The sequence below is a fragment of the Spodoptera frugiperda genome, chromosome 15 (genome assembly GCF_023101765.2).
Source record: "Spodoptera frugiperda isolate SF20-4 chromosome 15, AGI-APGP_CSIRO_Sfru_2.0, whole genome shotgun sequence".
Taxonomy (NCBI): domain Eukaryota; kingdom Metazoa; phylum Arthropoda; class Insecta; order Lepidoptera; family Noctuidae; genus Spodoptera; species Spodoptera frugiperda.
Genome location: NC_064226.1, coordinates 10779295 through 10797673, shown reverse-complemented (window position 1 = coordinate 10797673; position 18379 = coordinate 10779295). Strand labels below are relative to the sequence as shown.

The window sequence follows — 18379 nt, the reverse complement described above, 5'->3', positions numbered from 1 at the left end:
ATGATTGCTAGATTCTAGTGTCACATTTAACTTACACGTTAAAAAGATGATGACGATGCTCTGCATTACTACTCCCAAACGAGTTTTGTGAGGATCTGTCAAATCAATCCTTTGTTTCTGGAATTCATTTAATGCCAACAATTAAATAACATTAACTAGATTAGAAATACGTAACCGTGTGCCATGTCTGTAGTATTAAGATAATCGACTTGTGTTTGCTGTAGATATAAAACGATCATAAAAGCGTCGCCCGCGGCTAGTTCCCGAGATTGATCACAAAACTTTGACTAGACATAACGTAATTATATAGCCGGGTTCAGAGCTCTTAAGGATAATATAAATGAAAGTTCCATTAAAACTTGTCCAGTAGTTTAAAACATTGCTAAGGAAAAACTCGCAAATGTTGTAGCTTTCAGTTCACTCGCACAAAGTGCTTCGGTCTCGTGCTTTTATTGCAGATCCTGCAAAATTCCTTTGAGTAGGAATTTATAACTTCGTTATGCTTGAGACTGTATTACTTATTTTAGTTATGGAAATATATTAGATTGCATATTTACAGGCGAAAGTATGTGAATATATATCATATTTATACTTGGGAACAAAGAAACGGAGTCACTAGCGTTTTTTCTTTTTCATTTCTTGAGAAATATATTCTTATACAAGTATTTTATTAATTGCTAACGTATGTCGTATGAAAGGTAATTTAATTACTTTTTAAATGAGAGTATTTTGTTGTAAAACGAATATTTTTTTACATTTATAGTGTTAAAAAAAATTTTTTCCTTGAAAATATCGCGTCTGGCTCCGTTTCTCTACTCCCAAATGTATTAATGAATAGATCAATTTAAGAATGCAACCAATTACTTCATACACATATATGTAAAAGGTAAATATCAAACCTAGTGCAGCCACTATGTATGCTTCAGATATCAATAGCACTTGTTAGAATTTTTGAATAAAATATATGCAAATTCGAAAGACTTTGAAGACTTATCAAAGATTACTTTATATTATACTTATTATATCGGCGCGCAGCCATAAGACGAATTAGTTCCAAAACTTAAAGAGAAGTCGTCGCGAATCAGTTCGCCACTAGCAATAAACTCGACTGTCGTCAGCAAACCCACAACACCGCAAAGATACGTCTATAATACCAATAACTTGTTTCCAACAACGTGAAACATAAATCGATTAAATAATTTCCACGAGTCATTGATCATAGAAGAAAACCATTGAATATACGATAGTAGGAATTGATTAATATACTAAACTGCCAGCAATATAATATAGCACCGTTTTCCTCGAAATATAACTAATCTAACCTTTAATTGCACTATTAAACCCTAGCTAATTACAATAGTAACTCAATTAACTGTTTCGTAGAAGCGTAGACAATTTGCCCAAGCGGCGTAGGCCCGTAGCGCCACGCCGTAGCATCTCGCGTAACGTTGAATGCTACGCTGCTACGCTGACGGTGCACTATGTACTTAGTGCGACATTTAATGCGGGTAACTAGATCGAGTTATTTTTCAGCTACAGTTAATTAGGTTTGTCTGTATAGTCACGTACTATATTATATTTTTTTAAACCACACTGGTGTTTTTGTATAAAAATACTCTTTTATAATATTTTTATTCATGACACAGAAACTTTTATATCAAACATACGAAAGCATGCCAGGTCTGTTAAAATGTCTAAAATAATTTTGCTAAATTATTAAAATGAAAGCTAGCTATTTCACATGACTGTAGTTAATTCGCAGTATAAATTAATTTAAAGTGTTTATCTGGTGGATACCAGCTTATCAATGATTGACCGACACCACGTGCGGTATAAACATTTTAGTGAAATGTACTGACTGATAATGCTCTCATCTACATTAAAGTAACGAGTATAAAGCGTATTGCTGCGTGGATATGAGATGTGGTTTCAGTTTATACTGAACATTAACTCTGAAAGCAGATTAAAAAGAAGCAATTAAGGGAAGCATAATTGAGTCATAAATGAAACGTCAATTAAATTGGTTTTTATTGTGGTTTGTGTGTCGCGGGTGGCGTACAAACAGGCAAATGAAACTAGTTATGATCTGTTTCCACAACGTAAATATTTGCAGAGCGGCACGCGGCGCGGGGCACATGTCAAAGGCGCCGGCTCCGGTATTGATCTAGAGCGGGACGGAGGGGGGGCGAGGGCGCGGGGGCACGGCGCGCGGGGGCGAGGCGCCGGCCGCGTACTACGGAGGCTGCCTTACGTAAGGGCGCAGCGCGTCTGACACCCTGTCTGCCAGCACTCACCGACGCTGATTAATAAAACAACCGCTATCGACTCGCTGCACCCGAGATATCATCGGCTGCTATCTCTAATTAATTTACTTTGACACCCGAAATCTCGGTTCCTAATTCATATCGATCGCTTAAATAATCGAAGAGATTTAAATGTTCATAACAATACCTTCATAATATTTCACGCAATGTTAGAGCTGGGAGTTTTCTTTGACCGCTCTTTCTTTTCCACAAACATCTTTTCTTGTTTTATCATAATAATTTAAAGGTCCTCGGGGCGATCAACCCTAATTAAACAGCAATCATAAATAAATTAGATAAGTAATTTAACAGGTCGCTTTGATGTTGCCATTTCAATTTTCCCTCATTTCACTAAGTCTGAGTATTTTAAACAGAAATTTGTCATACGCACAGGAATGATATTAAATTCAGGTAAAACGTAAATCGGTTTACTCCCCCCTCCTACCCCGGCCGGCGAAACCCTATGCTCAGCGCCAGGGTTAAACCGATTACAGTAACAAGATATTTTAAGCGGATCACTGCAGTGTTAAGACCCTTTTCTTCGTTTTTTCAATCTAATCACATAGTTTATCAAAAAATACAAGGACAAACCATATTCTCTTGTACCCTTACTGAACCTATACCTATGAAGCTAACCACATAATTACTATCTTCATGAAATGATGAAAGTCATTACACAGTTTTTAAATGAAGGCCCGAGCAGTCTTAAAGAGTGATTTGTTGAGGATACTGTAAGCTTCCCCGTCTTCCCCGCCCCATCTAAGTAACGGCCGGAGATGCTGCCGGCTGCGAGCCGCGCACCTGCCGGCTACCGAAACGTACGTTTTAAATAATTCTAAATTCCGAACCGGTGCCGGTGACGGCCGAACTTGGGCGAACAATGCCCGCGAAACATTCCCTGATTGCTAATGAGGACATTGTGGAACAACTTGAATTAAACGAAACGGAATAAGAAAATAAGAACGAAGTTTTGCCCAAAAATTCGCTCAACCGTTCTCATCTTTTACATTTCCTTTATTATTACTTATGTTATCAGTGAGATCTTTTCAAAAACGCAGGGACGTGATATGGTCAAAAGAGAAATGAATAAAAGAACTCGAAGGGTACGGCGAAAACATTGCAAATGACTTCGAAGACGTTTTGATAAAGTACACAAAAAAATCACTCCATTAGCTATCTTACGGGGGAAGTCAAACCCCTATTATTTTCTTCTCAGTTACTTTTTCCATATCAGTGATAAAGAAGCGGAGAGATAAAGAACATATTCAAGGTTCAAAAACCCTAAGTGTACTTACTAGGCGAAATGGTGTGATATCTTCTAAAGTCAGCTCTCCACGTCGAGACTGCGCATTATAACTTGTTACAAAATATTAAACGACTCCAAGTTATTCTAATCTCAAAAGACTCGTATCCAAGGGTAACATAATGTCTAGACAGCGTCTCCTCATACATTTCGGTGCAGTACACTTTCTATCGATTTCTCATCACACAACTGCTGAGGATAGGGATAATCCCGCATAGATAGACTGGTTTAAGCTCCTCTAAATGGTAAAGGACGGGAAAAGGAGTTTTATTATGTATAAAAATTGGAATTTCCTCCACGTAGATTGGAATTTTTAAGTCAGCTCTTAACATTTTAATACGAAAATATTTAAGGAGCTTTAGCGTTAAATAACTTTGAGGTAGCGTTTTCATATTTGGAATAGTTCAGGAGTTACATACCTCCTCACGATTACTTTAGTAATTAGTATTATTATAGTGTGCGCACAACTTACTATTTTTTATAGTGAGTGTAGTTTATAATGGATTCCTTGCATATTTTTGTTTCCCACGAAGTTACGGGAAATTGTTTGCCCCTAAATACTTTACTTAATGATTATTAAATAAGCCTGGGTAAACATAAATTAGAACGCATGAAGTACGTAAGAATAAAATGAAAATTCGAGGTGGTTTATTTTCTTTTAACCTATTCTTTAATATACTAAGGTTCTAACTACTCGCAATTACCATCATAGTTTCATACACTAGCAGAAGAATTAAAACTCCTTCAAGACACGGAAGAGTTTTAATTTATTTAACCTTGACCACCGTACAGCTGTAATAAAATGAAAGTTCAATTTAATCTTCAAAGACCAATCCAACAATATATTGATATAAAAATTTGATTCCATATATTTTATGCAATTTATTAACGGTGTCAGGTTCCATACGAGGGTTAAATCAATAGGTTGACTCATTCACTCGGTCGCTGATTCACCTTTCGTCGTACTGGTGTGTAATACATCAATTAGTCAAATGGAAACACAATTGTAAACAATATCCGATTCAAATGAACCTAACCTGCAATAAAAAAAAGAACATTTCTGTGATCCAATTCGTATTTGACAGATCAGATGTCGGACGAGCGGCATTTAAAAATAAAAGTTGAATTTCACAAAGTTCAATGGACGGACGTGCAAAGTCAACTGTTTCTGTCTACCTTACAGTTTTAAATTAATTATAGTTTTTACGTATGAGCATTTCAATTGTATGCTTTTCATGTTTCCTTAATCTGTAAACCTCACTTTGTAAGTGGTTACGTAATTACTAACGCCGTTAAAGGCTTAGTCTTTATGATCAACATGGGTATAATGAAGCCTACTAACAAAAACATTAATCTGAATTCCTTGAACTTTCAAACTTACTCGGTATTATACATAATTTGTATTGTTATACCTAGAAACGGCTTCGACTCGTCAGTAACCACCTTATTTGGGTTACAAATAAAATGTGTAGTAGTAGTAGATTTATTTTATCTACATATTTGGAAGAACAGTTTCTAGAAGGTCTCGGTGGTCGGGTTCGGTTCCCAGAAGTACTCGGCTTTTTCCGGTTTTTCGAAAATTTCTCAGTAGCATGGATGCTAGCATAGTTTCCTGTATATGGCAATAGGCTCAACCTGTATTATATGGAACTTATAACACAAATGGGAAAAAGTGGATGTACATTGTACAGTGGCATTATGTGTAAAAATTCCATTCCATTCCCTTCAAGGGTAAAAAGACATGATACGATACGAGTTTCTAGAATATAAATAAGTTACAAATCTTAATTAATTCGTATTGTGCGTATTAATTTCGAGTCACAATGCGACGCCCGCGTCTGAAACATTCACCAAATTGGTATCATCCTTAACAATGGCTATACATTCGTAGGTTGTTGCGAAAAATACATAAATTGTACGAGTGAGCTCGCACCGAATAAGGGGTGCTTGACGAAGTGGAAAAAAATGCTTAACCTGTTTCCCCGATCACATTTACTTCCCCTTCACAGACTTATGATGAATGTTTAATTTTTTACAAGAACCTCGCAGCTTTATATCCACCGTTTTGTTCGCTTTCTTCTATTAATCTTATTCTTAGAATACAGATATACTGTAAGCTTTCATTAAAAATTTTCATTTTGTTCACAGAGTCAAAAACTGGGCGCTAAAATTCGGCGTCGACTTATGGGAATTCGGCAGGCATTTTACAAAAATGAATCAAATTCAAAATGTGAGTAGTTACCATTTTATATATTATCATCGTACATTGCATTCATCTAATATGCATGTATCACATATAAGTTTTTAAATTGACATTGTCACTAACAATATCATTAGAACTTGAGACGGGATTCTCTTTGAAATTAATAAACATAGTAAATATCCCGTCTCAAGTTTTAATAACATGTATCAGATGTCAGATGTACTTAAAGCTTTAAGTACATTATCAATTTAATAATTATTCTACAACAAACGTTACGTTACGTAAATCTACACAGAAAGGCTTTTGTTTCAATAAATGTTTGCTAACCACGAGCATGCATCAACCTCGGCATTCGTGTAAAAGCCGCGAGTGAAAATCAGACAAAAAACAAAAAAAAGTTTCCATTTCCTGAAAGTCGTGCGTGGAAGGTACGTGTGATGTTTCTCTCTTGAAGGCGGTGAGAGAGCGTGTAGCAAGCAAGCCGGATCGCCGGTCCGACGCGTACGTACAAAAACTACGAGTCCGCTCCGTGGCGCCCCCTGGCGGTGCGAGCGCCCCCAACGCCCCCTAGAGCCCCCACATCCCGCGACCCAGTTACGTGTCCGACCAGAGATAGGGATACAGCTACTGTTACTAAAGCATGGTATTAGTCACTTATCGATGCATCTTGATCGTTTAATGGTTTCAATTAGTTGCCATTTGTGATCTTTATTATGTGGGGACTTTTCCGATTCTTTGTGATTTGTCACTAGAAAGGAAACTTTAAGTGATAAGTTGTCGAATTATATCTATTCTTTGGAAGAAACTGATTTTTATAATTGTATTTGTTATGTTCTATGAGTGTCCACTGAAGCACAAAACATAATCAACACGTATTGGAAAAACAATATTTTACATTACCATAATGCTCCTAACTCATACCAACCACAAGTTCATTAGCAAACTCGTAGTACTCGAGCTTCTCACTCTACTACTTTTGAGATTGAGAACATAATTGAGAAAAAAATGAGGTAAGTACATGATTACTTAACTTGTCTGTAATATTATTTATTTAGTCTAGACACCAGTCGGGTTAGGGAACGACTTTTATTACACTACCCATGTATATAATATTCAGATATTATGAGCGTGATCCCACGCTGATATAACCGTATATTTCAAGGAAATTCAATTTCCTTTAGCTTTTTGAATGATGGCAAAGTTTAGTTTGCTCGCTTGTTTAATGATGTGTGTCAAATTCTGTTATCTTGTAAATTGTACTTTTGATGGGTACTTATACTTAACTCAATATGTTAATTCATTTATGAATGTATATTGAAATTAGGGAGGAATGTTATATGTAGATTGCTTATTTAATCTAAGCATAATTTAACTAGATTACGAGATACATCTAGTTTAAACCTGCTTTATTCGGTTTAACGTCTTGACTGGCGAAAGCAATAAAAATAGATTATACCTCGCGTAGTTCTATCTTCTAGCACACCAAGGGTTTGTCTAAAAGAGTTTACAAATAAATGTCTAAAAAATTATGAAAAAGACGAAAGCTAAAGAAAATGTTCCGCAAGTAACAGATGATTACGTATCGTGTCGGTCGTTGTTATAAAACACAAAGCAATCTAAATTCTGTGTACATCGCGGTTGTCCAAGTAATAATATGATGTTTCGCGGGAAACTTGGACACCGCAACTTATTCAATATTAGCGGGCAGCCCCCACAGCTCGCTATCACTTCAATAAATCATTTATATTATTAACTTTCGTATTTATTTATTAGCTTCTCTATTGTTGTTGTTTACTCCTACATGCCTCCGCTTCTATCTAATACAGTTTCTTTATTAATGTTTGATTTTACTGATAATAAAACCTTTTAGTTGCTTAGTAACTGAAACTTTATACACATACGTATGTATGTAAATGAAAGGCAAGGTTTCCTTTGAAGACAAAACATCAAACGACAATGTTGTGGGAAGACAATTCGACTCGATAGCAAAAAACAACATGGCTGTGACTCGCTCGAGTCGCACGTTTATTTCTTCAGTTGTATCAGTTATTTACCTTGCCCCACATCTCACAAAGGAGGCGAGCGACCTAAACCCACTACTCCGTGAAGGTCCAGGCCTTCACTATTCACTCTACAATCAAATTAGGTTAAACTATGAGCGGCCGCCAGAGTGCGCCACTGGCAACCGCCGCGCCGGTTCCGGCCCGGAGAGCGACACTCTCGCTTCAAAAGATTACAAGTGGACAATTGAAATTAGCAGAGTTTGTTAAGCTTCGTCTCTTAATTTTATTAAGATAATTACAGTTAGGGTTTAATTAGGGGTAATCTTAATTTATTGTAGCGTGGTACAACTAATGGACATTGTTTCGGTTGAGTCGAGGGTACGTGTCCGCCAAGTAAATGATAAGGGATATTCGGTGTGCGGTGAAGTTTACAGCAACAAACTTTACAGTTTTAGTTATGTCAGGATAGTGAATCATTTTTCTTGTTTAAAAAAAGAGCTCCTTAAACGATTGACAAAAAAAAATAAAAAAAAACTGTTAGGACAAAAATACAGAAATCAAAAACGCATTCGAAGTTGCAATAATCCGTTTCAAAATGAAGTTTTCCTGTGAAATGAATCTCCAGCACGCTCAATCTCGACATTCTAACGAGAATATGAAATTCCAAGACGCTCGGTTCACATCGCTCTTGCCTTTCGAAAACTTAAATTTCATTGGTGATACATTTTTAATTAATCGCTGCTACGTATTAAAAGTTTGGCATTTTGGCAAGTCGTCGCAATTAAAATTTAATTGGCGAGGACGACACTTTGTCCCCTGAGGTGAGTTACCTGCGTAATACATTTTAACGACGGGTTCATTGAATAGGGCCGTGATAAACTGCATGGAAACATCGTTCTTTTAAACGTTGCTCCAAGCCAATCAGAGAGGATTTTACGAGACATCATTTAGAAAAATTAAGTAAGCGCTCAATTTAAATGAAAAAATGCTTTAAAGTTTACAAAATATGAGTGATCGTTAGCATATTAAGTAGACGGGCGACGTGCAACAGATGTATATCTTGTACAGTCTCGAAAAGCCAAAGTCATACAAGAGTAAAGTGCGTAGTAGCTCGGCAGCGTTTGTTCTCCCCGGGCCATTGTGCTCCACAATAATAGCAACGAACACCTTTCATTCTTTTTAAAACTTCTGCCAAAGAAGAAAAGCGCCCATCCTAGCGTTACATATCGGCATTCACCTTTTTGGCCGTATTCTAACTTTTAGAGGAAAAATAACAAAACTTAATGTTTCTTTCCGTCGACAAATGGGCTTATAACTTTTTATAGTTCAACGTTTTATTTAATAGAGTTACATCGTTAAACAGGTTGATATAATATATAAACTGTGTGATCATTTACTGTATATAGTAACACTGTGATATTCTAAAATATGAATAAAATCATGACCCAAATAAATTACTCTACTTTAAAGAATTCGTTGTACTTCTAAAAAATAACTGTGTACATTTTAATTAACGTTTAGCAATTTACGTCGTTTTCTTTTTCAAAATTATATTCTTTAATTACTCAGTAATTTTCTCATGGAAAATTAATTAAAACATTTTTTAGATTTTCTAAATGTTTCATTAAAATTAAATTATCACACATATTTATCGAGTTTTATTAATTGTGAAATACGTAGATTCATAAACGAGCTTAAGAAGAGACTTTGATTACCTAAGGATTACCTATAGGAGATATTATGAATCAGAATCTTAATCTTTATCAACATAGGATTATCATAAGAGAATATAATTAATAGACATTGCAAGGCCAAGTCCAAGTACATCCAAATATAAAATCAGTCAACGTACAGGGTGTGAACGGTTTCGATTGCAGCTCGTCGGCGACCACCGCCATTATTTATTTCCATTCTATGTACATATATGGAGCTGTTGAGAGGCGCGCCCACCTAATATATTTCCCATCGGTTCGTGTTTTGGAATTCGCTTAGGATTGTATAGCACACAACGCGATCCTGCCCTTTTCACTACATATTTTTTGTTGGCAAATGGAGTTCCCTTGTGTAGTACATACAAATGCGGCCGGGCAGAGTAGAAAGTCCTGTCCAGCGCGCAAGAAACGTTGGAACGACGGCCCTCGACCATGACGCCGCACTTTTTACTGCTATTATTTAACATACTTGATTATTCAACTGTCCCACATTCGCATACCTACTACAGTACAGCAGTTTAAAAATATGTCTTATTTCAAAGCATTTTAGGTTGATATTAATGATAAATATTTACAGTTTAATACCTATAACGTTTTGTCTGCATCGACATTTATCTAGTTTAGGTTCAATATTAACGACAAATTCTTTAGGTAAATACAAGTAAAATTTGGATAAGTTATTAATTACAATATCAATTAAATTAAGATTGGAGTATTAAACCTAATCAGAATTAGGTTTTTACATAGTATAGGTATAGCTGCTACACACAACAAAGTATAAGGCTCCTAATTCGGCGTTCAATAATACTCTAATACTGGTCTTCCAGCCGTAGTCGCAAATGGGGTAGATTTCCTATCTACAGTGTGTACTATACATACACACATACATATATACGCATGTGACACACTCTTTGAAACCATACAATAGAGCGTTTTTGAACTTTTGTTCGAGAATTCTGGGAATCAACGTTTTGGTATCATGCTCAAATTCAATATAACTTGCTTAAATACCTACCGTGTAGTATTTACAGTACGTACATTGTAAATAATATGCAGAAACTAGACAAATAATAACTTAAACTTAGAGAATTACAAGTCTCGTGTACACTAGACACTGGGAATATAATCGACAACATTATGTTCTAGACTCGGATGCCATTTAAGAAAGAAAAAAAGACTTATGTATGAAATTACTTCTTTATTTTTATATTTCCATAATTTGATTTATACGTAAGCAAATTACTAGGCCGCTTCGATAATCAGCTAAGTACAAACGGAATGTTGTCAACAGCCTACTTTTACAGACTTAGCTCCTTAATGACTTAAAATAGTTGAATACATAGGATTAATCATAGGTTCGCGAGGGTGGTGTTGACACACAAAGCCGATTAAATTAACTGCCTTAATTGAATTTAGGTTCCTTGTTAGCCAATGTGTCCGGGTCCCCCGGGCCGGGGAGTACGGCCGTTATGCAACCACGCGCCGCAGTGATGCCTGCCCGCCGCCCGGCGCCCGCCCGACCGACCTACCGATTAAATTACGAATTAAATACAACACTACCTAATAAATTGGCTATTTTGATGATGTTCGACGAGTTTCGGGTTTATTAGTTACTCAGTGATTTAGGATGTTCTAAGTTTATAAACGTGGTACATATTTGTACTATGCGTTTTGTTTAGAAAAAGACCTGAAGTTGAGTATAATGTATTTATGCATAATATAATACAACTTACATCTTAACGTCCTTTGCACACATAATTGTTAATTTGGAGCTGGTTTTATTATTAACAAAATAATGCATTTTAGAAAATAGGGTCATGTTCTAAAGGAGGTTTGATAAAATAAAGGAATAAATAAATGCTGGTCGTTTACATCTAATCGTAATGACGAATTGCCATTTAATGAAAAAAAAACTTTTTTTTAAGTATTAACTGCCAGTCTCAGTTCGGTAATATGTAATATTTATTTAACACAAAAAATATTAAGAAACGTATTTTTTATTTTAATTTATACAGAATGATAAAAAATACCACAAATTATTGTTATTTTCTACAACTGAAAGTATAATTTAAACTCAAACTTTCGTAAAGTATCTAAATAAAAACTGGCCATCAAGACACGTGTCAGAAACAAAAACGAAAAGTAAGTCGTTATTTGACAAGTGACATTAAATTGGCGGGAATCTGGAATATTTGGTTTTGTTTACATAATTAATTTTATACAGCGCTTATTTTGGACGGAAGCTCTGATATTATTAAATTACTTCCATTAAAATAATAAACGACGGGGGACGATTAACAGCCCCCGTTCATACATAATGCTGGTCTGCGGGTTAGGGCCCAAGGGTCAGTAATTTCTCCCTCCCCATGAGGCGCTCTAAACTCACGTAAGCACATTTTTTGTTTATTAACACTTACATTTTTTAGCAAGAAACTTGATGTTTAATAAACTTATACCATTATTTGTTAACATTTAGTGGAAGGCTTCACTATGATATTTATATAAATAAATTATACTCACATTGTCATGCATTGATCTTTCTTTTGTAATTTTATAGCATTTAGAAGTATTTCTGATATGTCCAATACTATTAGACAGCCCTATTTGTCCAATAATAAACTTCGTGTACAGGGCGGGATCAAATCAAATATCCGTCGACCGCGACCTTTCCTCGGCCACTCGACTCCAACTAGCTGGCCACTCTATTTGTGAAATTAATATCGTTTTCCTTGATAAACTTGGAATGGACATAGTGATAGAACTAAAGGAAAGGTTTGTTTTAATCATGAACTTAAAAAATAAGCCATAAGATTTTCCCGCCAAATGTCATACATTTAAGCAAGGATTTAACTTATCTATTTCCCCTATTATAAAGCTCAAGTAGGCTATCGATTAAATGGGATCTCCGGGTGTCGTTGAAGACAATGTAATATGAAGGGGAGTGTCGTGGGCAGCGGACGGACGTCTCTATGGCGCGCCGCCATTTCCCATCCGCCGCCGATGGTACCCTTAAAACGAACTTTATTGACTGAGCGGCAGCTGCTTTCCCGTAAAACGTATTACCGGCTGTCTATAAGCTGCATTGCTTTTTATTTCCTCGCTCGTCCTTAATCTAAGAGATGTTCGGAGTTAACTGTGTTATTGCAGGCTCCGTTTCCTCGACAGATAAGCGGCGGTTTGTTGAAGCGGTCGGTGGAAACGTTAATAAAAAATATTATAAGCAGTGACGCATCTCGTTAGATTTGATAGTACAACAAAGGCGACATCGGGCACATCCAAAATTCAATAACAAGGCAGCACGAAGCGAGCGCCTCTGCCGAATAACAATAATTTGGCAGCCAGCATCCGCCAAATTCCGGATGTGTTCGTTCCATTTTTAAATTTGACAGGTCTCGGGCGAGTCGCGCGCGGTTCGTCCCGCGCACCGCCGCCGCCATGTTGGGAACCAATAACTCAACGCGTAATGTAGCGCGAATGCGACACGATTGTTGTCATTTTCACAAATTATGCGAACGCTACATGCCTGCCAATGTTTATCTGTGCTCGTGAAAGCATTAAATTACGCGTGCTCTACGCAGATATTACTTGCACTAGTCTATTTGCTGTGAACTATTGTTATGCTTCATATGTATTTGCTGATGGGAGATAATTTGGGTGCAGCTCATGATATCTCTACTAGCCTGGCCACACAGCTGCCAACATGAACTTTAATACGTTGCACGTTGTTCAAATTACACTTCCACATTATTAATGTAGACATGACGAACAATGATGGTCAAAGTGTAAAGTAAATGGCGCTTAAAACGAATTAATGTGTACGTTGATTATTAATTCATCAACCCATTTAGCTGTAAGTTCTTGAAATGATTTATGATTAGTTAATTTCGTGTAAAATATCATGTCACAATAATTGATTGTGTATTCCCAGAAATACCATGAGTACAACGTGGACGTTGTGCGGAAGGATGGCCTGCTGCTGGTGCGCGAGCTCGCCGCTGAGGTCAAGAACCACATGGACTTCAAAATAAATGCAGTTATGGTGAGTGATATATTTCTTACTTCTTATTTAAAATATATTACAGCAAACGAAAATACGTTCTCACTAATTAAATTTACTTGTGAAAATGTGCAAAAATTTCAGAATAAGAAATTATTGACCGAAGTGACTTTTAGATCATATTTTGCTGAACTTATTAGCTAAATCTTATTATAAAACATGGTGACAAACAAATGCAATCAAACTGTATTGAACCATTAATATTAACAACCATTTTCAGTGCTCTTTCGTTATCCCGTAGACACAACTAAAAACACGAATGAGACTATGAGTATGTACCACCGTGTACGTTATTAAAAGACATTTTTTATTTAAGTTATACTTGTCAATTGTGAATGCCTTAAGTACATTTTAAAATGGCTATAAAATATAAGGTACCCGTACAAATGGCGAGCCTTAGATAAGCTTCTCATTTGTATTTTGTCATGTCCCATTGTTTACACTCCCTAAAGGCAGTTTTTTATCTGTCAGAAAAACCGAAAATAATTTCTCATTGTGACATTTTGGCTCAACAGATCTAAGATTATGTTCAATTAATTTGAACATTCAAAGTTTTGCGTGAGTGAAGCACTCACCCCATCTTAATCCAGTCTTTTAAAGCATAGTAATTATGTTATAAATAGGAAAAGGTCTTCAGTACAATATACCGATTTTTTATACTTTTAATCCTAAGTATAATTCACTTCTGGATAAAGTGACAACAATCCGACAAAAATAGAATTATCATGACATCAATGTATTGGAGCCTTGTAGACTACACCATACTTCTGCATAGTTTAAATTCCTATATTTGTTCTGGTAGACAAGAAACACTTTAATAGTATCCCATTTTAAAGATTCACATAACCCCTACTAGATACTAGAAGCCTATACCTTCGTAGATTAAACGTAATTGAATTTAATTAGCAGAGAGTTAAGTTTACTTAAGCCGAGAGCATTGTATAGAGAGGATGAGTGGATGGTATGGGGACGTGGCGCGCTGTATAGATACACACAGTGCACTGTCGACGTACCGCCACGCGCCACTGTTCGCGAATCTAGTGCACAATACAGAAATCCTTTCAAAGTGAATTGTTGTGCGAGTCGAGATCGAGCTATGCTCACATTCACTCATATATACCTAAAAATACAATAGACTATGTTAATAGATGTTATATAATTGTATCAAGAATATCTTTATTAGAGAAAATAAAACAATATAATATAACTATGTTTAATAAATTGAGTAACAAAAGCAATAAAACCGCAGAGTTTCAGTTCGATATAAACTCAATAGGAATGTGTTAACGATGAAGCGGGCGAGTTGAGAATTGAAAGTAAGGATATTGGGGCGACAGCGAGCGTGCCGTCTTCCACATTAACATATTCAGCAATGGTCGATGTCGAAGTTGTGCGGCGCTGTGCTGTCGCCGCCGCGCCGTGTCGAGCCGCGCCGCTAGCCTCGCCCGCGGACACTCGTCTTCGCGATTTGCCGCTCCCGCTAATATTGGAATTCTTTTGAATCTCAACTAGTCCTCTCTCTGCTTTTACCCCGAGCAACTTTCAGTCGAATGCTAAGTTGACAATTTCGAGGGAATAAATCTCCCCGCAAGCTCTTTCTATTCACTGTGCAGCATTACATATTATAAGTCTGAGAGGGCTCTTTGAACAAAGTTTTGCATAAAACCATGTCTCGTCTCTCTGGTGTTTGATTGCGAACACGGAATGACACGCGACAAGTATTTAGGTACCCATGTCATCTTTTCACTTAGACAAAGTTTGTTAAGCACTTACGTTTTACATGTAATAATTCAGGCCGTGAGAAGTTACGCAAAGTTTTATGAAGGAGCGATGTTTGGAGTGTGAAAGCCAAGTTGAGCATCAGCCGCGGCGACGTAATTATTCGATCCGTGCCACCTCCCGAATGTCATTTGTGGTTTTTGTCGGTACTCCGACGTTCTCCTTTCCGTAAAAGTTCGTTTTTGTCGAATCGTCCCCCACCATCTCTAATGAAGGCCTACAGGATTCAATTAACCAGAGGGATTGGAATGTTTTGTGATTTGTACCCAGTACGGAATTCTATCAACGCGCTTCAATTCAATGCCTAGCAGTATTCGTGCAAATTAAATCGCTCAAAACTCAAAGAAATTGCTACGTCGTCGTCGCCGACAATTCACCTTAACTGTGATGGAACTATACTATTACAAGTTTAAAGAGTTATAAAATCACGAAGAAATAGATTTCGGGACACTACTTTTTATAGTATTAAAAAATAAACTACATTGCTCGTAAATATATCAGCTTTATATACGTAAGAGATGGTAAGTACTTGTGTGCCACGTACAAAGAGTAGTGTAGACGAGCTGGGCGCGACATGGCTAGCGCGTCTCAGTGCTTAAAGCCGCGGCAGAGATCTGTCGATCCTCTACGAGATCGCTGAATGCACTCGTCTATTCCTCCATTTCTGTGTTTGTCTTCTGACTATGCACTTTCAGTTTGACGTATTGTTCAATGAACCCGAACCTAGTGTTTAACATTGAGTTTCTGAACTCGTGAACTCGCACCATTTCTTTTGAGTTAAGTGTTCAGGCAATTATTTGGGATTTTCTTCTTACGCACACATTTAATATAATTAGATTACAACATTACAATGTCACATTTTACAACCTTTGGTTATAATAAGTTGAGCGTCTCACCCTCACACAAATTCCTCTCTATTTTTACCCAAACTATTTACAAGCACTTACCTACCTTCGCCATATCAAAGCATCTGATTCCTTTAAAGTTGAAGCATAGTTGAAATTCCTCTATGTACATAAAGTTTAGCAACATTTCAGTGAAATTACCCGAGTGTCTGAGGCGGGAAGGCGCATCGATTGAGCAATAAATCATAATAATATAATAGGTATAATGTAAACAGTGGCCGCGGGTGATGCCCACCCTCTAACCTCTGTCGCCCGGCCCCGCTTGCCACCATGCTTTATTTAAACACACAAAAATATACAATGGAACAGGTTACATTGAAAGTTTGGGAGCGATATCAAATATTAGCTCAAGGCATGCACACATATTTATTTTATTCATACGTAAAATATTTAAGAAAAAGTAGAACGACTCATGTGTGGGTGTGTGTATACTAATGTATAATGGCTACACCGTATCATAGTATAGGTACACCGTAATTACCAGAAACTGATATACTATTTTTTTATATTGATATGGAATAAGTAATTTAAAACAATCTACCTCTACGTTATATAAGTTATTAATCCTGTTTACTAATATTAGAAAAAACCATTTACTAGTATGATGTAAAATAGATAAATGTTTTATAATTACATACAGTACAGCTATGTACATGTAATCGTGTGCTCGTCATAATTTAGGTGGAGCCGTGAGCCAGTAGTTGCATAAAGCTACGGCCTAGTTTCAAATGCGCTAATTGCCTCTATACTGCACCCACTACTATTTAATTATTCTATGTACTCGTAAATGTTTTACGCAAAAACGCTTATTTACAGAGTGTACGGTAAATACGACAGACAGATGTAGCACATTGCAATTCTTGGTAGTATTTTTTGATTCTGAGTATAAGAGGATCTTAAACAATTAAAGATCGCAAAAAAACATTTTTTTCGTAAACTAAGACAAAAAAGAAACAAAATATACCAAAAAAACTAAGTTAGCAAAAAAACATTGCACACACAAAAAAATCAAGAACACTTCGAATACATAATAAAAGTATCATTAGAAATGATTGTGCACGGTTTCATAAGAACCAATTAAATTGAAATTCCAGCCGTCTAGCCCATTACTTGTAATTGCCCCGATATACCTACACCAGTGCAAACAGCCACAATAAATGCTGCGATTGCCATTTAATAAAACAGAGTTGCTCGCCACTTCATTCCCAGAATTAATGATATGGCCTGCGGTAGGTAAGCATTGCTCGTATAAATAAGTTCGACGGAAACACGACTGAATTAACTGTAACGAATACATGCTATAATATGTATGCTATTACGAGTACTACTGGTTTTGTTGTTTGTGGCCTTTTTCTCATTACAACAGACATTTTTGTACAACGTTTTTATCTGAATAAGTTTAATTAGTATTATGGGATTCCCTGAACCAAATATTCCATTATATCAACAATAAAAAGATTGGTTCCAAGTAAGTGTCACAAATATACAAGGTGTTACGGAAACTTCAGTCCTAGATTATTTTATATTCATACGATCCGGTTTCTAGATTAGATGTTTTAAATACAACCATTTGCTATAACTTTATGTTACCGTATCACGTATACACACCGTTTTGTAACACTTTGTATAACTAAAGTACATAACTATTCAGTTATTGTATAACTTTAACACTAACACATACATATAATTCCACTATAACAGATTCCATAAACATTGTGTTGATAATGTAACGGGTTGCACAGCTTCGTACGTGCATGCCATCATAAACTATGATAAACTCAATAATTCGTATAATGTAACGCCAACAATTCGTCAAGTGTGTACACGCGGCCGCGGCTCCGGGAGGTAGTCGCGTGCTTAATGCAAGTTCCCGACGTCACACGACACAACTATGCGAACCCAGGTGCTGCCTTTAAACACTTGAAATACCTGCTTCGACAACTCTAACCAAATCAATTTTGCATGCACAACAATTTCAAACTACCTCACACTACCTCATTTCCTAGCAAGCGTAGTAAACATCTATTCGTAGCAACAGATTTATTCGTAGCGGTGAGCGTAGCAGCTCGTAGCAACGTAGCGGTCATTCATAAATCTTTTGGGTAGTAGTTCGC

General features: G+C 36.5%; 1 protein-coding gene across 4 annotated transcripts in view; it reads left to right on the top strand.

The window, feature by feature from the left end:
• LOC118276863 (voltage-dependent calcium channel subunit alpha-2/delta-3) overlaps positions 1-18379 on the top strand; it is a 57160-nt gene that overhangs the window by 12929 nt on the left and 25852 nt on the right. For 3 of the 4 annotated variants that reach the window (XM_035595461.2, XM_035595453.2, XM_035595470.2), the window contains exons 2-3: positions 5755-5836; positions 13453-13563. In XM_035595461.2, coding sequence (XP_035451354.2) covers positions 5755-5836; positions 13453-13563 — 193 coding nt within the window. Of the gene's footprint in view, positions 1-5754; positions 5837-11728; positions 11911-13452; positions 13564-18379 lie in introns of those variants that run through there. The other variant, XM_035595479.2, reaches the window with a different exon arrangement.